The sequence below is a fragment of the Sciurus carolinensis genome, chromosome 15, assembly GCF_902686445.1.
Source record: "Sciurus carolinensis chromosome 15, mSciCar1.2, whole genome shotgun sequence".
In the NCBI taxonomy this organism is placed as follows: domain Eukaryota; kingdom Metazoa; phylum Chordata; class Mammalia; order Rodentia; family Sciuridae; genus Sciurus; species Sciurus carolinensis.
Genome location: NC_062227.1, coordinates 57324111 through 57346126, shown reverse-complemented (window position 1 = coordinate 57346126; position 22016 = coordinate 57324111). Strand labels below are relative to the sequence as shown.

Below are 22016 nucleotides of genomic sequence, written 5' to 3'. Positions count from 1 at the left end.
TGAGATGGAGGCAGCCCCTTCAGGGAATAACAAGAGAATGGAAGAGAGATCGATTGTGCTGCTGCCAGTATCATGCTACACCTAGGAGGTTGATAAATGGAGCTTAGTACTCTAAGGGTCACTGTGAAACTCAAATACAAAAATGATATTTGGGTATTAAGTGCATTAAGTACTTACCTCTTACATTGTCAAAGATTCATTTTCATCTTACCAAGTAGACACTTAAAGCTCTACTAAATAAAAACTAAGTGGTTTTCACCAAATATTTATGGCAGCCCCTCCTGATGGCTTGTGTTGAGTTCTGGGTGCCCGAGTGCAACCCTCCTTTGGGAGTGTGGCAGTGCAGAATGTGAGTGCCTAATGGTCGAGGGGCTCTGGGGTGCCCATCTGCCACCCTCACACCTGGGACCCTGCAGGAGTGCTGCTTCCTGGTGCCCAGGGTGTAACCCCTTCCTACCTCCAAGCTTGGCTGCCTTGTTAGAAGGCTTCTTGGAATCTCCCCTACAGCCTTGAGATCCAGCCCTGTCTCATAGCAGATGTCTTTATGGTGCTTCTGACCTTGGGAGGAAGTCCCTCAATGTTAAAATAATTGGAAGTATGTGACTGTTTCAAGTCTCAATCTGCCTTATTTTAATTTTTTGTATCCCCAACTTAGCTAACTTTACCTTCAATCTCGCCTACCACTGTACCCCATATGTACTGTGCCCTCCCCACTAACCTGATTTCTTATCCATGTTTTCCTATCTGATGCTTCCCCCATCTCTTAGGTTGCTATAATAGGTTTTTGATTCATATAATTTTGTTTGTAGCTGTTTCATTTGCTGTAGTTGTTTTCCAGGTCTTTCCTACTAACACTGTCCATGGTACTGACATAGATGACTTTGTTGAACAGAAATGCTTAATTAAAATTCCTACTAGTTCTCTAGCATAGTCTGTATTTTTCCTTTTTACCGTAATAGATGATCTGTGTTTAAGTGGTGGTGTTGAGAGTGTAATTAGGGAGTAGACAGGCAAGAACAATAGATGATCCCTTAGTGAACAGAATATATTTTACGGACACCCAAATTTTCAGATCTGTCACTGCAGGAGGAAACAGGACTACGTGATGTTAGGAGATGGGTTGTCCTTGCTGCACCTTGGCAGGTCAGGTTTCCCTCCTTCCTGTTGGCAATAGTATTGTGTCAGGGCCCTAAACAGGTGGTATTTTAGCTCTTTATTCCCTCTTGCAAAAAATTTACAATTCAGGGAAAGAGTTGTGCCTTTGAGACTCAGTGGGCCCCCTCCCTGTAAGCGGACCATGAGAAGATGGAACATAGGGCAGGAACCACCAAGTTTGGCTTTTCAGGCAGATACTTGTACAGTGCTCTGGGGGACTGCAGACATTGTGCCACTATATGTGATAGCCCTTGTGTTGTGTGAAAACAGTTCAGGAGCTGGCCTGCCTATCCAAGTCTTTGTACCTGAGGTTGAATATCATGAGACTTACATTCAGTGGGGGAGACCAGAGTTGTGAGGTGGGCAAGAGGTAGGTGAGTAAAACATTCGGCTCTGGAGGTGGGATGGGCACAGAAGGACTTCTGGAGAAGTCATGCTTGAGCTGAGAGGGTGATGTAGAACCAACCTGTGCTGAGGACCCTGATTTATATTTAATCTTGTCCTAGAGTTAAATTTGTTCTGGGGCATTTGTAAGTGATTGCTCTATTATAGAAGAAAGGGTGTAATGGTAACATAATAGTTGGGGAAAATTGTACAAAGAACTAGAAACCTATGTCCAAGTTTGGGCTCAAGTTCTCACCAGTGGGGGAGTTCTGGGTACATGAGTTGGCCTTGCCAAACTTCTCTTTACATCAAAGCAGGAAGACTGACACCTAAGGATTTTATAAATCATAAGAGCACATGGCTAAGACTTTGGTAGACAGTTTGAGCATGATGTAAATAGGTGGTTAATTAAGTACATTAAAGAGCAGTTACCCTTGAGCTGCCATAAAGCAGAATATGATTGAATACCAGGCATTAAGAGCCATGAGATCAAAGAAGGGAAAAAATCGGTTTGAGCTAGAAGAGCTTTAGGCCTCCACAAAGTGGGAGAGAATAAAGAAAGAATCCCTGTGTCTCAGATATAATCAATCAAGAGTGGCAGGCAGCGAAGTTGGCAGGAGATACTGGGCCCCCTTATCCTTGGACACGATAGAGTGTGGCTCTTATTCAGAGAGATGTTATTGAAAGCTTAAAGCAAGGGGAGGTAGTTCCAATATTCATTTTCAGAAAGTCATGTGAGATATTAAGAGAGGCTGGAAAGCTTTTGTGTAATACATGTCAGATGATGATGGCTTGGACCAAAAGTAGAGAATAGCACAGATTATATCCTGGAGATGAATTCGAGGCAAAGGAAGGAATCCCCGCTGACCCCAGGGTTCTGGCTAGAACAGGAGTAGAGAGTGGGATGATTACTTGGAGAGGGCCTTGGGCCAGGAAGGAAGGGCTGGATAGGTTTTGGTGTCGGGAGCCTTGTCCTCGGGGAGCTCTTGGCTTAATGACTAGCTTGTGAACTGATTGCAGCCGTCAGAACACATGGTGGGAAGTCGGTCTACAGAAGGGATTGCCTGTCCTTGCCAGTCACAGCCTAAGTAGTTGTTGGGAAGTTGGACCTTTGGGGCATAACCAGGGCTACTTGTCCAGTTCAGAGGTGACTTGAACGAAGGTTCCCTTTGGGGTCTAAATATTGCTGATTGGAGACCACAGGTGACAAACGAATCTGCAGAGAAAGCCCAAGACAGGCAACACTTAAGCAGTGGTTCTTAAAACAGTGGTCCAGAGTGGCTTCCTGGTGATCAGCCCACACTTTGGGTGGGGGGGACCTCAGTTGCTTTGACCACCACATGCACCACTCTTTGCCTGGGGGCCCCACCAGTAGTGGGGAGGGGAGGCTCATCTTACTCATGAGCTTGAAGTGCTGCAGTAGTTTGGTGGGAAGCTTACAGGAAGAAGGTGGCTTTGAAGCAGTTAAATCTCACTTCTGAGATGTTGAGGGGTTCAGATGTGAGTTGGGAGTGGTGGTTTTGTGTGTGTGTATGCATGTGATGTTTTGCCTGGAAGGTGTAGAACAGCTGAGCCCCTTGAGAATCCTAAGCTCTGGTCTAAACCACAGACTTTCAAGAGCATAATTCTGTTTGGGTGTTTCCTGAAGATGGCTGGAATGTGAATAATAGCAGGGCAGTAAATTCCTTGACCATGATTTACTTTGTTTAGAGAAAGGAAATTTCAATGAACTCAAGAAAGGTTTATTGAAAAGTAGATTGGCCCAAGTTGCCAACTGAGTTGTCTCTATAATTGGGTTGAATGGATGGAGCCACACTTTGGATATATGAAGGATACGGTGTAGGATTCCATACTTATAAATATGATGCCTATAACCAGCCCTAGATACCTGAAATTTGGAACAAGGAGCTTCTCAATACCTTTGTTTCCTGTTAAGATTTTATTTGTCTCCCCTGGGGAATCCAAGTCATGACCGTCTACTTGAGAGATGAAAAGACAAAGGACCAGAGAAAGGAAGCAACCCAAAGTCATATCATAAGTCAAGCCACCACAGAGACTTAACAGTGTGGGGTGAAATGTGGCAGTGTCTTAAAAGTGGCACAGAACTTGTGACATAAGACTTGAAGAGGTAGAGAAATAATTACCTCCTGGGATGACAAGGCAGAAAGTTGGGACCGACTTCCTGACACTGTTCATGGGTAGAATCTCAGTGGAAGACTGTGTTGAAGGTGGCCTTAGGTTGAGGGAACACCATGAACAGCAATGCTGGGAACGTGTGCCATCTTCAGGGACTTTAGTAGCCCTACGTGGCTGAACCATAAAACCATCTTATAAGAGATGTGGAGACCATCTCATACAGCCTTGTGCAAATATGAGATGTGCAGTTTGCCCTATAATGCGGTTAAGTGGCTTACAGTCTGTCAATGGCAGAATGAGGACTTGAGGCAGTTCCAGTGTTCTTTGTTTGCCCCATGCTTGATAAGGGCTTCAGTGTTACGCATTATAGAAGGGTTCAAATGCCCAGCTAAGGAGTTGAGACTGGATTTGATAAGCAATGAATTGCCATTTTCCTTCCTTGAAAGGGGAAAATTTAATTAGAGCTGTGCTTTAGAAATCTAATCTGGCAGAAGTACTAGAATGAATTAGAGATAGCCATACCAAATGAAGGCAACCGCTTAAGAGAGTTTGGGCTTTCAGGATTAAAGTCCCAGGAGATTGCACTGAGATTATCTGAAGGTTAAATAAGTTGCATTCTCCAAAGTCAGATGACTAATCAGTGGTGCAACTGAAATTCAAATTCAAGTCTGTTATTAATGCCTGTATTCTGGATTCTAGTTGCCTGATAATGAGTGGGAAGGAAACATAATGCGTTGAACAGGGTTGAGAGTGCTGGTGAATGTTGTCACTGAGGGTTGTGATGCAGTAGTGTACATGTACCAAGTGTGCACCTGGCCCTGCTATAGGCTGGGGATGTGAGTACTGTATGCACAGGTGATTAGAGCTAAATTAAAGTCATCAATTTCCCCACATATTTTACAGCAGTCTCAATTAGGGAAGTTTTGAAAGGCACTTGCTGGTTTAAGAGATGAATTTACCTGACATCAGCCTACCTGTTAGTACCAACTCAAATATCTGTTAAATTGGGCAGGAGCTAGCCCTCATGGTCATTTCCTATACTTGTTCCTCCAAAGAGCCTTAAATGTAGAGGTTTTTAAGTTGGGCACATGTATAACACCTGATACCATCTCAGCCATGTACCCACGGGCTCATCCTGCTATTCTTGTCATTTTACTGCTTCAATTCCTTCTTTCGATCTCTACACTTGTATTGTAAACTGGCCCCTTTTTCCTTTTTTGAGTTCCTGGCTACTTACCCTTAAAGTGGCCTGCCTATTCCTGAAACTTTCCTACCTCTTGTGTGAATCATTCTCTTTCCTGAGCAGTGCATGGCTTTTCAGTCATTCCCACGGATGTGCAGGGCCATAAGTGAAAAGTGGCAAGGGCGTTGGTTTGCACCTTGCCTGGACCAAGTGTGTTATTTTTCCTGGGTCTCCTTGCGGTCCAGTTTCCCACATGTGGTGGTGCTGCCGGCAGCCTGGCAGCAGTTACCTTCTCCCGCCGGCTGATCTGCTTCACTCTCCCCTGCCATCTGTGTGTTGCTTCCCAGGGGTTCTTGCTGAGCACTCGGGACAGTATGTACGTCCATTCTGAGTCTACACTGAGGACTGAGGCTCAGTCCCAGCCTGCACTTATCCACTTACATGAAGTTGAACACAGACTGGCTGCTACAGTCCAGTTCTCCTTGATGCGGGTGCACGGGAAGCTTTCATGGTGGCATTACACCTTTCATTGTAAAGTTGTCACTGGGCACAGAGACAGACGCTCTGAGGACAATAGTATCCTGGAACTAGGAGAGGATCCAAGAAAGGCACTGTAACTATCTCCCACAACTCGGTAGGAGTCTACATAGTAGTTTTCAAGTCATTGGATAGTGAATTTGTAAGATGTGTGTTTTCAGCTTTGTCTTAAGGGTCTGCTGGCCACCTACAGCACCTGGGTCTCTCCCCTTGGCTCATCACTTGTGTGAGCCGAGGCTGCACAGCTGCTCCTTGACCTCGAGTGGCTCATATGTGGTTTCTTCAGCCTGACCCTCACACATGACTCCCCTGGTGCTCCCCCATCTTTTTTAAAGTTGTACATATGTGGGTTCTTTTCTGTCCATCTAGTATATCTCAAATTAGATTCCCTTCTGTCGTCATATCACTTTTCCAGTTTCTTAGCTGTTGGCTCAGTTCAGGAGAGATGCCAGTGTTCATTTACACAGGCTGGTAAGCTACAGCCTTCCTGTGTTGATAGCTAGCAAGAAGGGGCAGGCCACCTGTGGTGATGACTTGGTTCTTCTTTGGCCCACTCTGCCTAGGAAGCACCAGGAATCCTGAGTTCTAAACCTCTCTCCATTTTATTAAAAAAAAAAAAAAAATTGGTTGTGGTTTACATCGGTGAAGCCCTAAGTTGCTTGCAGTTCATGTTGAGGGTTTGTGCCACTGTTGTTAGTGCTGGGCATTGGACACAGAGTGCTTATCCTCTTGGGTTTGGGAACTGGAGGAGTGGTTGAGACCAGCCCTTACAGCCACTCATTTTCCCAAATCTATGGCACAAATGTTTGTCCTTGCTGTGTGCTTTAGAATCATGTTCCTTAGAGATCCGATGGACTGCTTTCCATGACTTGTCTGTCTTCCTACTGTTTTAAGTGGATATAGATGTGTTTATATCTTAGGGTATCTTCTTTCAGCCTTCAATTTAGTCTGCCTCAAATCCCTCACTTTGCAATTGATAGCTCTTTTATTCAGTTTCTGGGAAACTTGAGGCAAGATGAGGCTGGTGGCTACTATCATGCACTTGGTGATGCAGCGCTGTATGAGCCGAAACATTCGAATCCGTGGCTAGCAGCATGCTAGGCTCAGTGCAAGAGAAGAGAGATCCTTGTTCTCAAAGACACTATAACTTGCACAGTGGGCCAGGGTGGGCATGCTGGAGAAAGCAAGATGAGATAATATAACTGAAAGTGTATCTGTCAATCTTCAGGCTGTATGTAAGGACTGAGGTCGGGGGTGCAGCACCCAGGACTCTGTAGAGTGTCCTGCTGGCCGCCCCTGCCTTCCTATGCATGGTAAAGGCAGGCATATGCATTTGTAAACCCTGTTCAGAATGGCGGGCTTCTTCGCACTTTCATCTTTCACCGCAGGCCTGTGGATGGAGGGCAGATTGTTATTACAATGTCATTTCACATTCATCCCTGAAAGTGGGAGAGAAGCCTCAATCAGGTTCAGCCCCTTGGCGGATATAGTCCCTGAAAGGCAGTGGAGCCTTTCCTTGGCCATGACTGACCAGACCTGCTTCCCTTCCAGAGATGAGAAGAACCAGTCCATCATAGTCAGTGGGGAGTCGGGAGCTGGGAAGACGGTGTCAGCCAAGTACGCCATGCGCTACTTTGCCACGGTCGGTGGCTCAGCCAGTGAAACCAACATCGAGGAGAAGGTCCTGGCATCCAGTCCCATCATGGAGGTAACGCCTTCCTGGTTGGAGTTCCTATGCTGGCAGGACTGGGGGGGCTTGATTGGGTGTGATAACCGTAAGAATCCTTGAAGGGGCTCACGTGGGCAGCATCCTTGCTGCCTCCTGAGAGCCCAGATCCAGTGCTGAGGAAGAAACCGTGGAGGTGCCTGTGAAACCTCCGCTTTGAGAATATTCTCACCTGGTGGTGTCCCGCAGGTCCCCTGCACCGGGTGGTGTCTTTTCCACATCCCTGGACTCTACTGCATATTGTGATAATGGGCTTTTTGCCGTCTATTGCCATCTCTGCTGCTGGCCCCTTGTCTGGTGACATCATGTGTCAAAAAACACCAAAACTACCAGATGTTCTGAAGGGCCTGCTGACTCGGGGGCCTTTCTTGTGGGGGGCGGGGAAGTCTAGGTAGAATATTTTTTTCCCCCACAGTATTTGGACATTTTATCTTTGGGAGTGGAGTGAGGGAGGGAATTACTAATGACATAGCATCTGTTGAAGATCCTCAGAAAACAGTTGCCTGTGACAATAGGAACTGGCCGGGATGGGTCCTGTCTGAGCCAGCCGGGACTTCGCGAGAACCACCTGGGCTAGGAGGGCTCAGAGCAGCTATAAAAGGGCAGGGCCAGGGACATTTCCTAAAGGGTTGCTCTTGCTGTAAATAATCATGTGTTAGGGTCCGAAAAACATGTCTTTTTCTCCCCCTGCCCCCACCATAAAGCTTAATTCTGATAGAGTACAATTCTGATAGAGAAACGACTTCGCAGTCTCTGGGCCAGTTTGGATGCCAAACTGGTTGCCCCACCACTGAAGCCAATACTCTTCATTATCATCTGGACTGTAGTCTGGTTAGTAGTGGACCTTCTCCTGGTCCTGGGCAGCACCTTCTCTTTTACTGAGAAGAAACCCATTTGAGAACGAAAGCTGCCAAAACAGCATCAGGTTTCCCTGAGAAGCCTTGAGCCCCATGGACAAGGATAGTTGCTTTCAGATTAGAGAAAGATCTTGCCTAGACCTTCCCTGGTCCCCTGTCTGCCTCTTTACCAAGTGAATGAGAATATTCTGAACCTTAATCCATAAGTATTGAGTGGTTTTCCAGGCACAATCTCCTGCCTTCACAGTTGTATTGTCAGAGCACCTTTCTTTAGTGATAGTACACCACTTATTTAAGAATCCAACAAAAGCAAGTTGCAGTATTCTTACATGAATTGGAAGATGATCAATATAGTTGTAGGATTTTTAACCAAACTAAAATAGAAACTGTTGATTACAATTATTAAACTAGAGGATGCATAAGAATTGCTGGGATATTTATTAAAGCTCAGGTTGCTGAATCCCACACGTGGAGTTTGATTCTGGGAAGGGGACCAATTTGCATTTCTAACAAGTTCCTAGGTGATACTTGTGCTACTGGCCTGGGTGTACCACATTATAGAACCAGTGACCTACTACAAATATGTTGAAGGGGGATCCCTGGAAAATGTGAAAGAATGAAAGGAAGAATCCCCTGTAATACTCTAGCCAGCTAGGAATCATCCAGTGTTTTGGCATGTATCTTTCCAGCCTTTTCACTTAAAGTTACAGTGTAAGCCTTGTCCTGTATCGGTAGACTTTTTATGAACTGTCTTATTGGCTGTCAACATGGATTAACTAATAGCTTTTCCATAATTTAACTTGCTATTGTCTGATATTCAGCCTGTTCACTCAGAGTACTTACTCTAAGCCCCAAGGTCAGGACCTGGCCATGACCCCAATTCTGAAGGCATTTGTGATCTATGGGCTTGGCCTCCCTGAGACCAGATCTGTGTCAGCCAAGATGGCACTCTACAGTTAGTATCATGTGGAGACTCAAATGAGAGAAAGTGGGTTTTTTGTTGTTGTTGTTGGGTTTATTTTTTTCTTTTTTTTCTTTTTGCACTGGAGTTTTAAGATTTTTTATCTTTTAGGCAGTAAGATTTCAGAGACGACTACTTTTAAAGATGGAATAAGTAGTTACTCTGGGAAAGACAAAGGAAGAAATCTTTGCCTAGTGACTGAACAAAATAATTGTTAGTCATGCTGGGAAATCAGTAAAGACAATACTGTATTGCTAAATAAAACACAAATGTTCAAAAAATTTTATGGTGGTAAAATAACAAATTTCCAGTCTTTCTCCAGTTCCTAATATCCTGTCTCCAACTTTGTCATTGTAACTTTGATTCGAAGGAGGCGACTTGTGTACATGAACCAGCCTAATCTTAATCATGGGACAGTGGTTGATTAATTTTTCACCATGTCCAAATTGGTATTTGGGAAATTACATGAGTAAATTCAGAGGGCTCTTTACACCAAATGTAGAATTTTGCCATCACAGGGACTGTCCCTTGAGCTGTTACTAAGTGTCATCTTGGAGAGAAAGCTTCAATGTGGACATGAAGAGGAAGGTACGTAGCTGGTAGGAACCCTGGGTGGAATTAAAAGTGCGACCAGGCAGAGAATTGAGTTTGGCACTGCCAGAGTTTGAAAATAACTTTGCAGAAGGTTCGTGTCTAGCCTGGGCCTTGGATCAGGAAGCCCCATCAGCTTGTGGCTCCTCAGAGGGTTGTCACCAACGCAGGCCTGTCTTAATCAGGGCAGCTGATAACTGATTACTCTGCTCCTGTTCCAGGGAAGGGTGGCACCTCCCCATAAAGTAATCAGTTAGTCATGTCATTGTCGTCTTGATTCCACAGCAGCCCAGCAACTGCAGAGGTGAACTGGGGAGAGGAGAGCTGAGAGCAGAATTCCCAGTGGCCTGCACTAAGTGGCGGCTGTTGGAATTAAGGTTGCTGGAGGATGGATTGGGATTGGCTGGGGCAGACTGGGATGATTTATTGTCAGCACTGGTGTGCTCTGACCCCTTAGTTTAAGGGCTAGTCAGCCTCCCAGGAGTGATTCATTCACAAGTCCTCACTGATTGAAAGAATATTGCTAATCAAGGAGCAGGGACAGAACCCCATCCAGGCTAGAGGGTCACATGACTTTTTAGGGTGACAAGTGTACAGGCATGAAAGTCCAACAGCCACAAAGACTGTCCTTGCTGGTGAAAGGGGCCGAGAGAATAGTGAACAAAAATGATAAAAACTAAGACCAGATAAATTTTCAAGTATTTTTTTTTTTTATAAGAAAGCTGCAGCTATTAACCCATTCATGTAAGAGCCTGGCCCCTGCATACCTCAGCCATCTCATGTCCTCTAATGTTTTCCCTGAATCTGCAAACTCGAGCCCCTCCACCCCTGTCGAGTCTCACACCTCTGTCCCTTTGTCCATGCTCTTTGGATAAAAAGAATTCCTTCTCTTCCCTGCTGATAGAATTCTCCAAGATTGACTTCAGTTCTCCATTTTTAAGGCCTTTGCCATTCCTGTGGGCATGACTAATTGCTCCCTATTTCCTTAATATTTGATGTGTGCCTCTTTGTTGTACAATTGCTATATTGAAATTACTTCAGTCTTTTTCCTATGTATTTCTGTACACATAAGCAACAATGTTTTTTGTTATGCTATATAAATGCTATCATATTTCAGTAACCTTTTTTGCAACTTGTGTTTCAACTTTTAATCCATGAACTGCTCTAGTGTAACAGCTGCATAGTATCTCTTTGTATGACTCTGCCATGTTAGTTGCACGTGGTGGACATTTAGGTTGCATTTTTTTAAAATTAAGTAGCATAACACTCTTGTGCATATCCATTTGAGAACTTGTCTAGGAGCTAGGCTATCTAAACATAGAATTGCTGGACTGTTGTGTGCTTCCACGTGGGCTTTTACTAGATGTACCTAATGATCTTGCAGAATGGTTGTTCTACTGGTCTCAGACCCACCAAATCACTTGGCGAATCAGTCGAGTGAGGTAAGAAGGCAGACTCCAGACAAGGTTTTCCTAAGTTGTTGCAAGGAATGATCTAAGATATGGTGAAGGGTCTTACTGCCATGTAACGAATGAAGACATTTGAATCTTTTGAAATTAAACGTTTGAAGTTGGAGTTTGCTGAAACCAGATTGTCCTTCAGAGTTACCCATGAATGGGTCTTTGTTGATTGCATCCTCATAATTGTTCCACGTGTTCCTTTGTTACCCTGTAAAAGGTACTAAAATGTAAAGGCTTGTTTAGATCCTTTGCCCACCCCCTTTGTTCCCCCCCCCCCTTTTTTTTTTCTCACAACAGTCCTGTTGGCTCCCCTCAGGACTTTCATCAGCAGTTGCTGGTTATGTTTCGATCTATTAATCCATCAATGATTACAAGATGGTGATATTCTTACTGTTATTCCTTCTGCATTTATTAGCTGGAATAAACCTTGAAGGGAGCTTCCCCTCACCAACCATTTAGTAACCCTGAGACACAGGTTACAGAGGACAGTTAAGACAGATGTTTTAGTCCTTGTTGACTTATTTCAGAATAATCTATTTCCCAGCATCTACCCCTTAAAAAACAAAAGCAAGGATCAGTATTTGTCTTTACTTTTGATGCAACCTTACCATTTGAGCTTAGAGACATTGCCCAGTGCATGGCAGCTTCCTGTATAGTGTGAGTGGACAGCTGGGTGACTGTACAGAGGACCGTGACTTCATATAGAAGGAACATGGACTTCAGACATGGGCACGTCTGAGCAAATGTCTTGGCATAGCCATTTCTCAGCCATGCAAACCTCGTCATGTTCCTTGACTTTACTGAGCTTTTTCCTACAAGTACAGTGGAAGGTTATAATGCTATCTCATAAGGTTCTTGTCAGGATTAAATAAGGGTCCAGCCCAGAGACTAGCTCATGTTGGAAGCCTGGGAAATGCTCATACCAACATTTTAGGGAATGTAGCTTGCCTTTCCATCATCCAGACGAAACTGGCTTACTTCAGTGTGAGTTTGCCATTGTGCTGTGGGTCCTGAAGTGTCTGACCTCTGGAGGGGAAGTGGGTATGCTGAGGTCTCTGTCGAGGTGGTGAGGTTGATGGGTGCTAAGGGCAGAGTCCCTGTCTCCTTTGGTTGGCTTAAAGATTATAGACGTGCAGGTTATTACATAAACTCTGAAGTGTCTTTTGGGGTCTTATGTCTGCCTAGCCAGGCTCTAGCCTGCCCCTGACCTTGGGCAAGTAATAAGATGCCTCTGAGAGTAACTCAGCCCACAGGTTATACTTACCCCGCTTCCCTGCAGGAGAAGTGTATTTGTGGAGGGTAGACTGCTTTACATACTTTAAACCCTAACAGAAAAGGTAGAGGTTGCAACCCAAACTGGAAGTTGTATTCTCAAATGGCAGGTGACCTTTAAGGACAAAGTGTCCAAAATTCTCATTTCAAAGAAGAAAAACCCACATTCACTTACATTTTCATTCATTCAAATATGTTTGAATGCCTACCACGTGCAGGTGCTGGAACCCTGCTAAAGCAGAGAGGGGAGGGCATGTGGGATGAGGGAGGGAACGGGGACATGCAGGACGTGGGAGAGCACGTGGCAGGAGGCACTCCTTAGCCTGTGGGTCAGAAAGTCCTGCCTGCCTCAAGACTTGAGGGAAGAGGACCATGTAGGTGCAGAGAGCTATGGGAAGAAGCTCCCAGCAGAGGGACCTGTGCTTGTGAAACTTGGGTGAGGACAGAGAGCACACGGCTACTGGGAAAGCAGGTGCTCAGGATGGTCAGAAGCTGAGGACTCGAGGCAAGACTGGGCTGGATCCCACCAGGCGCATGAGCTTTGCTGAGGAGCTCGGGGCAGAGGGCCGTTGAAGCATTTCACAAAGGGAACACAAGCGGGTTCACGTTGCAGAAGGATGGCCCTGGCAGTCAAGTGGAGAACTGGCAGCAGGATACAAGAGCAGGAGCAGGGAGACATGTTGAGAGAACACTGAAGGTGTCCAGGAGAGAGACGAAGGTGACATGGGCAGGTCTTGGCAGTAGGACAGAGGGAAGCAGGAAGATGCTCCACCATTTGTGACAGCGTGTTGGATGTAATTAAAGGTGTGTATCAGGGTAGGTAGAGCAGGCCAGGATTGGGCTGAGCTGCTCCCTAGGGAGAGTCATGTGACTCAGGCCTCATTGTGCTCACCTAGAGGTAGGAAAGGCAACAGTTTTCCTCATGGAGGCTTGGTGGGGTCAACCTCTTGACCTCGGAAGCAGTAGTTCTCAGCTGTTTGCTAGCCTTGTTAATGAGTGCCAGCTGAGCACTAGGGGTTGGAGACGTCAGGAGGTGATGGTAGTTAGGTTGCTTTGACTTAGCCAGGCCCTAGTGGAGGGTGGGTTGGGATTTGAGTTTCTCTTTCAATGTGTTTATGCCTCAGTTTTCCTAGAATGCTAAAAACTTACAGTGGGTATTGATGAAGTGTTAGAACCACATAGGGCTGTAAGCATGTAAAAGTGATTAAAAAAGATTTTTTAACTAATACATTAGTAGTAGGATGTTATGCAGAAAGGTGATACTTGCAATGAGGTCAGTCATGTAGGCACTCATTTTTTAAAAATTGTCCAGTGTCTTGAACTGACCCTGCTGCTGCATAAGAGATGACATTAAGATGATTTCCTGATTTGTCTTAGTAATGAGGTGTGTAGGGGGCGGTGTCAGTTGGTCTACTCCTAGGAAGTACCATTCATCAGTTGGGAATAACATTAACTACCTAGTCAAGGAGACATGATCAAAGTGGATAAAACCTGGGAAGTTTGGTTTCTGTCGCAGAAAGTTCAGAGCTAATGGGCACTACCTTTGGTTTAGTGGCTGAAGGATGTCAGAGCTGAGGTCTCTCTAGGCCTTTCCTTCGTGGTCCCAGGATGAATGCTACAGCCATTGCATGTGTATTCAAGGCTGGAAGGGGAGGAAAAGAGAGGGGATAGTGGGGTGCAACTCCCTGCTGCACTTAGGAGTTCAGGAGGCTGGAAATGAAATTGAGAAAGTCAGAATTTTTAACTCGGTTCGTTGTCATTGCAATGATTGAGGAGGGAGAGAAGGGAGATGGACTCTGCTACAAATATTCAGCCTAAAATGAAGACAAATTTCATTTTTTGCGCACCCCGTTTGTTCATTCCAGGCCATCGGGAATGCCAAAACCACTCGGAACGACAATAGCAGCCGCTTTGGAAAGTACATTCAGATCGGCTTTGATAAAAGGTACCACATCATTGGGGCCAACATGAGGACCTACCTGTTGGAGAAGTCCCGTGTGGTCTTTCAGGTGAGTGGAAGACTGGGCCCGTTGTATTTTTGTCCGTGGATGGTGCCTCATGGTGTGTGCTGCCTGCCCCTCTCTGTGCCCATAGGGCAGCTGCTCTTTGCAGCCTGGAGCTGGATGCATTGGTCTGTTGCTTTCCTGTCATTGATGGTATTCATTTCAAGTGAAGGAGGAATTAGGCCTCAAAAGTCCTTTACACACATTGCTTTTGATATAATCAACAAAAGTATTGAGGGCCTCTTATGTGTGAACGCTGTGCTAGATCCCAAAGATACAGCTGAGGATAAAGTCTGTTTCCTTGTGGATTTTTACAGTCTAATGAGCAGAGACTGCTGTGTACAGAGTCTGTGATTTTGGCTTTCACGTGTACCTTTTTAGTGTGTAGAAGGTATATCCATTTCACACTTGGCTACTTGGTTTCCTTTTCAGTGAGTGAGTGGAGTTCTCACTTCCTCCCTGGCTTGATTGCTCTCAGATTACCTTGTACTTCCTCCAACTGGGCTGTGCCTTTTGATGACCACCCTTGCCTGGCAGGGCACAGTGCAACTCACAATGCCAAACACAGCCCTCTTGCAGCTCCCTCTTGCCCTCCTCGCTGAACGGAGGTGACAGTGCATGTCTAGGTTTGAGTCTGGCACACTGTTCCCCTGGGCAAAGTGATTTCCTGGTCTTCACGTTTTGGCTGCCTTCAGTGGAGGAATCGGAAGGCTTCAGAAACCCTTCAGCTGTTTGTCTTAGATGGCTCTGTGCTGATGTGTAGTAAACACTAATGAATTCAAACAAGCTCTCCCTTCCCCTTCATGCCCAGCTATCCTTGATAACTCCTGGTTGGTTCCACAGCCCCACATCCTCACTTCTGCAATAGAGGGACTAGCCTCTGCTGGTGCAGTCCACTGTGCTTGTGCAGCCTTTCCCTGGCACCCTTTCCTCAGTTTCCCTCTTCCTTGCCTCACCTCCTGAGTCTTTATCACCACCACTGTCACTTGACCAATTTAAGCCCTTCTGACTGCAAGTATCCACTAGAAGCCCGTTCTCAGCTGTGGACCTTCCGTGATTGCTTAATCTGACAGGGTAGACCAGCACAGCTTTCACTTAGCTCCAAGCATCCCAGAGGAGAAAGTACTTACAGCAGGGAAATCAGTCCATGGAGCATTAATCAAGCGGCACAGAGGGATGCATATTTTCTAATTGACCCTCCATTTGTGGAATAACGATGATGTCTTATACAGAAGGAAAAAGAAAGTGCATGCTTTCGCCTAAATCAAGAGACAAAACTCAGTTTAGGAGACCTCATAGCAAATGGAAAATCTGACAATGGGAATTGGAGGTGGTGGGCTCAGTGCCTACCACCTGCAGCATCTGGGCTCAGAGTAGATAAGGGGATGATGGTGGAGTCACTGCCCTAAAACTGCTTGCCCTTTTCCTCCTCCAGGCAGATGATGAGAGGAATTACCACATCTTCTACCAGCTCTGTGCTGCTGCCAGTCTCCCAGAATTTAAAGAGCTTGCTCTAAGTAAGTCAGCAGGTGCATGCCATCTTCAGGGTGGGTGGCAACCACTGGAACAGCTGGAGGCTTTGCAGGGGACTGGGTGCTGTGCTAAGTCCTCTGACATGGGTTCCTGTCTGTTGTCCCTAATGTGGCCACATCCCTTAGACATCACTGAACCTCACTGCCAAAAATCATTACAACAATTAACCTTATCTAGTGTATCTGCAACAGAAAGCATGTGAAGGAATAAGAGGGAGGGGTGTAAGCACGTTTTGCATGTCGTGAAGACTTTCCCTGTCATTATTTTGAAACGTGTTACTATTTTCAGCATCGTGAGAAATGTGTACCTTCCATGAAGATCTAAAGATTTGGATAATGCATATTGTTTGCTGAGGATCAACATGTTTTAGGATTGAGACAAAAAGAAAGGGTGAGGGTAAAAGCAGGGATGGATATAAGCCAGGTACGGTAGGCACACCTGTGATCCCAGCTACTGGAACGCTAAGGCATGAGCATCCCAAGTCTAATGCTAACCTGGGCACTGTCTCAAATAAAAAGGGCTGGGGTTACAGCTCAGGGGTAGCTTGCCTAGCACACTTGAGGCCTTGAGTTTGATCCCCAGTACTTCAGGGGAAGGGGAAGAAAAAGAGGGAATGGCTCTACTCATAAGGCGGAGGCATGGGCATTGCCACAGAGTGGAAGAGAGGGTGGGCTTAGATGACTGAGAGTCCCACCAGGCTGTCTGATCCCATTTAAGCAGGCATGGAATCTTGTGTCACACCCACATTGAAGCATGGGAGGGAAACGGAGCCACAACCAAAAGTACCTCTCAACCGGGGCCAATGAATGAGTCCCCAGATGTCACCAATAGATGGGTGGACTCATCCTTGGCCTCTGCTGATGAACGTATTAGCAAGTTTCATTTGATTTGCAGCAGCTGACATGGAGCTAATGGAGTGGTGGTTTAATCAGATTTTCCCCCACTGTGACTAAAAAGGCATGACCAGCACAATTGTAGAGGAGGAAGTTTCTTTGGGGGCTCATGGTTTTGGAGGTCTCAGTTCAGAGATAGCAGGTTCCATTCTTTTAGAGCTCAAGGTGAGGCTGAATATTGTGGTGGAAAGTGTGTGGCAGAGGGAAGCAGCTCACATGATGATCAAAAGCAGAGACTACACTTGCCAGATACAAAATACATACTCCAAAGTCATGCCCCCAATGCCCATCTCCTGCAGCCACACCTTAGCACTTCTGTTACCATTCAGTTAATCCCTATCAGGGGATTAATTCACTGATGGGGTGAAGGTACTCATAACCCAATCATTTCTCCTCTAAACCTTTTTGCATTGTCTCGTGTGAGCTTTGGTGGGACAGCTCACATCCAAACCATAATAGGTGGGAAGGCTTGAATTCTTGATTTTGTACCACATAGCTGTTTCCTTGGACCTGGAGCCTCTACCCCCTCCTCCATGTGGGGCTGTGTATTATGGGGTATTGACTTGTTCCTGCAGCTGAGTCCCTGGAGCCAATGTGTGGGGTGAGGGTGAGCCTGGGGTTCAGCAGCATCGTGTCATTGGCCTGTCTGTGTTTTGAGAGCTTGTGGGGAAAGTGAGCACTATCAGATGTGAAGAGCTGGGTGTCTAGGAAGAGGTTGGTTGCTCTTTCACAGCTATGAGAAAAATACTTAGGCAATTTTGTGTTCTCTGATCCTAATTCAAACCATCCTAAGGATCTAGCAGCAGACCCAGCTGTGGTCCCAAAAGCTAAAATCTATCTAATGTCTCCAATATCGATCTTTTTACTCTGCTTCCATTCTTAAAAACTCATGTAGCATTTGATGCATGTACCATGCAATTTAGCATTCATTTCACTCATTCATGAAACTCAGGTCATATTAGACACTGTGATGTAGTACTAAAGACAGTTGTGGAATCAGAAAAATGAGAGATGACATTCCATTTACGTATGATCTATCAAAATGTGTAAATACATTCTACTGTGATGTACAACAAATTAGAATAAAATTAAAATAGTTGTGGGTCCTACCTTCACTTGGCTTGTCAACTACACTACAGGGTGTTAAGGGCTGTGCTGCAGAAAGCATAGTTAGGCAGGCCAGGCTTCCCTGTGAAGTCATGTTTCAGTTGGGACCCAGGGAGGAAGTTGTGGGTGACATCCACTGAATTGGTTTGTCTTCTCCTGTTCGTCACAAGTTTCATCCTCCCGGGGGTATCATAACCTCTGAGGAAAGCAGTGCATATTGCCCGCCAAGCAGGGTAGTGCTGAGTAGTCCTTGTTTGAGCACTGCCCTGACCTGGCACCTTTTGGCTCTGATGTTGGCTTGGTAACAAGTGGCCGGGTAGGCACTCACACTGTGGCCGCCAGCATTGTCTTCTCTTTCTGAAAATGGGGCAAAAGCCTGGAAGAGCTTTTCAAGGTCAGCCTGCAGGAGATGAGATTGCCCCTGCTCTGGTCAGTTTTATAGAGAATGAACAAATACTGGCAAGATCCACTTGACTGTATTTGGACCACTCAATCTGAAATAAAACTTGAATAGGAAAGAAATCCTAATTTTTTTTTATCTCTGACATGAGTTGTAGTGAGCTTAAAATGACTTTTCCTTGTGCAACCTGCAGATTCTTTGGGCTCCCAACTGGGACGTTTGAAAACTGCCAAATCTCTTGCATCATGGAGTGAAATGAAGTGTCTTTGATAAGTTCTTGCGCTCTGGTGTGAGGCAGTCTTTGGTCTTAGGCAAGAATTGGCTGTGAGCCCTGAAGCTTGGCATTTGGTTTTGCTGATAATCCTGGTCAATAGCTGGAAAAGTCAAATAAATGAAGGACTACCAGAGACTCCCTAGACTGCCTCACAGCCTTCTCCTTTTTCTTCACCTAAAACATGATGTACAGAAGCATCTGCAAGAGCCAGTGGCCTAGCATGAATTTTGTGCGTTTGTCTGAAAATGGAGGACAGAGATTTATCTCCTGTCATCCACCTTCTTCCTCTAGCCCATTGTTGCTGTATTACATTTAAAATGATCTCAGATTTTTTGGAAGTCCAATGATAATGAATAATTAGTGAATAAATGATAATTTCATACAGCTGTAAAGGACCCATTTTCCCTTGTAGACATCCTTCAGATGACTCGGGAATAATGTCTTCTGTGAGTGTGTGATGCAGTTTCAGTAACAGTTCTCTCTGCCTCGCACAGGTCAAAGTCTTGGCTCCCATTTACAGGCCAAGCTGGTGACTTTGGCCTTGAAAGGCTGGTGCTCAAATCCTTGATTCATGCCTACTTTGTGGTCTGCTTGCCACTTGGTCCAAGGTCTTCCTATTGAGCCAGTTGATAGATGTGTATGTTTCTTCTTGGTGATTCTTAGACTAGAGAATGGGGGAAGGTGCTGTGGGATGGGATGGTCTCCTTTCAGGGTTCTAAAGGAGAGCTGAAAGCCAGGTAGGCTGGGAAGACTGCTCTCGTTAGGATGGTTCTGGATCATGCTCTTATTTTGAGGTGGAGGGGAATACCAGGGCTTAAAATCAGGGGCACTCACCCGCTGAGCCACATCCCAGCCCTAGTTTGTATTTCATAATGAAAGTCTCTAGGCCTTCTCTGGAGTCAGATAGCCGTTAAGCTGATACTTGATAATGACCTCTTTAATTAGCGGTTTTGTTGCTGTGACCAAAAGACTTGATGAGGGATGAGAGGATGATAAGTTTATTGTGGCTCGGTTTTTAGCAATTCAGTCCATGGTCGGTCAACTCCATAACTGTGGGCCCAAGATGAGGCAGAACACCATGGCTGAAGGGCATTGTGGAGGAAAGCAACTAAGGATGTGGCCACCAGGAAGCAGAGAGCTCTACTGACTGATGACAAAAATATAAACCCCTAAAATATACTCCCAGTGACCCACCGTCAGCTGCACCCTACCTGCCTACGGTTACTTCCCAGTTAATAGATCAGTAGATGAACCCACTGATTAGGTTGCGCCTCTTGTAGTCAAATCATTTCAGCTCTGAACATTCTCGTGTTTCCACATGAGCTCTTGAAGGTTACCTCATATCTAAGCCATAACAATGAGTTGTGTTGTGTTCATGGCACATTCATGGAATGCCAAAAATAAGTGATCCTTTCTACAATAGGGTGATCAAGTCATGGGCTCCCAGGCCTGAACAATCCCTGGAGAATCTGTGCAGCCCCTCAAAAGCCCTATGTTCTTTTGTTTGCTTATCTGCAAAATGGGAGTAAAAATGATCTTCAGGTAGGCCCTGTAGTAATGATCAGATGAAATATCTTGAGTAAATAAAAGGGAAGAAAGAATTGCTTTAAAAAGCCTGGGAAACTGTGCAGTGCCAGAGCTTCCAGACTAGTTAGCTATGAAAGAGAACTACGCTGTCTTCAGCAAAGATGCTTTATAAAAATTCATTTCTTCTGAAGCCGTGAGTAGGGAGCTGTAATCCTTCCTCTACTGGTTCACACACCTTGGCCTCAGTCATTGGTGTGTTCAGTTACTCTTCCAGGAACCTGTCTCTTGTGGCATACCAGTGTTATTCTGTTCATCCCTGTAGGTAGTGTAGCCTGATGGTTACAGCTGAGGTTGCATAGTCAAACTGGGGTTGAGGGCCAAGTTCTCTAGCTGGGCTTGGCATTGTCTACTTCATGGTCCAGAGGAGTATGTAAAGTTCATTATGGCTTAAAACATAGGGTGCTCTATAGGAACATGAAATAGGGTAAAACAAGAAAGGTAGGGACCACTGACAGCATAGACAGGGAAGAGTTGATAAGGAACAGGAAACCAGAGTCAAGAGTTGGGAACAGTAGGCTGAAATCATGTCCTAGAAGATCTAGAGAAGATTCTAGGCTGATAACCTTTGCCAATGACCTCTTAAGGGACTTCAAGCAGGAAAGCAGTGTGACTGAAATTACCAGCATTTTGGAGGTGAATTTGGAAGGACATGAGCTGAAGCAAGGAGTTGGGTTTAGTCTTCTGCAACAGTCCCCAGACAACAGATGCTGAAGGTCAGACCCAGGGCAATGGCAGTTTGCAGGGAGAAAGGAAAATTGTACAGAAGTTCTTGGGAGATAACTCGGAAGGACAAGGTGTCGGAGGACTGGGAGCTGCCATGAAGCTGCAGCGAAGCACGTTCAGCTGATGTGCATTGGACCGTGCATGCTTGGGTCGAGGGAAAAGAATTTAACTGGGGTTTGCAGGGAGGAGGAAAACCAGCCCATGTACAGATTGGGCATCCTGTCAAAATCAAACATTACGTATTCAGAACACAAAGTACAGGGCAGGGTTGTACCACACAGGGTGCTTGGTGAAAGACAAAAGTGATTTTTGAGGGTAAACTTGATAACGGGCCATCATTGCTCTAAATGGTGACTTCATAGGCCAGGTCCCACGTTCAAGCTGCTTTCACCATCCTACCTGTAGTGCAGGTCTGACCCCAGGCTCCTTGCCTCTTTGCCCCCTGCTAAGCTTGTCTGAGGCTTGTAACAACACAAGCCCCTCTCCACCAGCTGTGCCAAGAGTTTCTCAGAGGTCTGACACTTAAGTTGGGAAATGAGGAGAAACACCTGAGAATCTCAGTCTGCATTTGCTCAAGTTCATGCACAGTTCGGGGTGCTCTGACCTTGCCAAGCGAACAAAAAACCAGTCACCTGAGGCACGTCACAGCCCCCGCCCCTCATGTCAAATGAGGTGTTCATGCAAAGATTGTCTAAGGTCATGGAAGTCTGTGATCTGGGAGGTGATTCTGCACATTTTGTTTTAGGTTTGTCTTAATAAACCTGGACTGGAGCCTATTAAGTTGAACTTTCCATAATCTATCTTTGGTATTAACATGTTTTTCCCACACCAGTTTTATATAAGTACAGTAGTGCATTCTGTCAGAGTAATATAATTTTTGTTTATTACTCAATTTTCTGATTTGGCATTATAGATAAAGAATATTTTAAAGGGTTTCACAACTGACTGGGACTAAAATTTGGTCTGGAATTGCATACTTAGGGAATAGAACTCTTGTGGGTCATGAGCTGTGGGTGACATGGGGTGACGATCTCTGCAGTGTTTGTCACTTGACTTTCTTGCCCCCCACAGCATGTGCAGAGGACTTTTTCTATACATCCCAGGGAGGAGATACAGCCATTGAGGGTGTCGATGATGCAGAGGACTTTGAGAAGACTCGGCAAGCCTTCACACTGCTTGGTAAGGAGTTTCCAATGTGAGAAATGGACCTGGAGGGCTGATGGCATGGAAGGGT

At 45.5% G+C, this 22016-nt stretch overlaps 1 protein-coding gene across 4 annotated transcripts in view; it reads left to right on the top strand.

The window, feature by feature from the left end:
• The window catches only part of Myo5b (myosin VB), a 323115-nt gene that overhangs the window by 164709 nt on the left and 136390 nt on the right, over positions 1-22016 (top strand). For all 4 annotated transcript variants that reach the window (XM_047526328.1, XM_047526329.1, XM_047526330.1 and 1 more), the window contains exons 5-8: positions 6947-7103; positions 14128-14271; positions 15701-15782; positions 21854-21961. In XM_047526328.1, coding sequence (XP_047382284.1) covers positions 6947-7103; positions 14128-14271; positions 15701-15782; positions 21854-21961 — 491 coding nt within the window. The remainder of the gene's footprint in view (positions 1-6946; positions 7104-14127; positions 14272-15700; positions 15783-21853; positions 21962-22016) is intronic.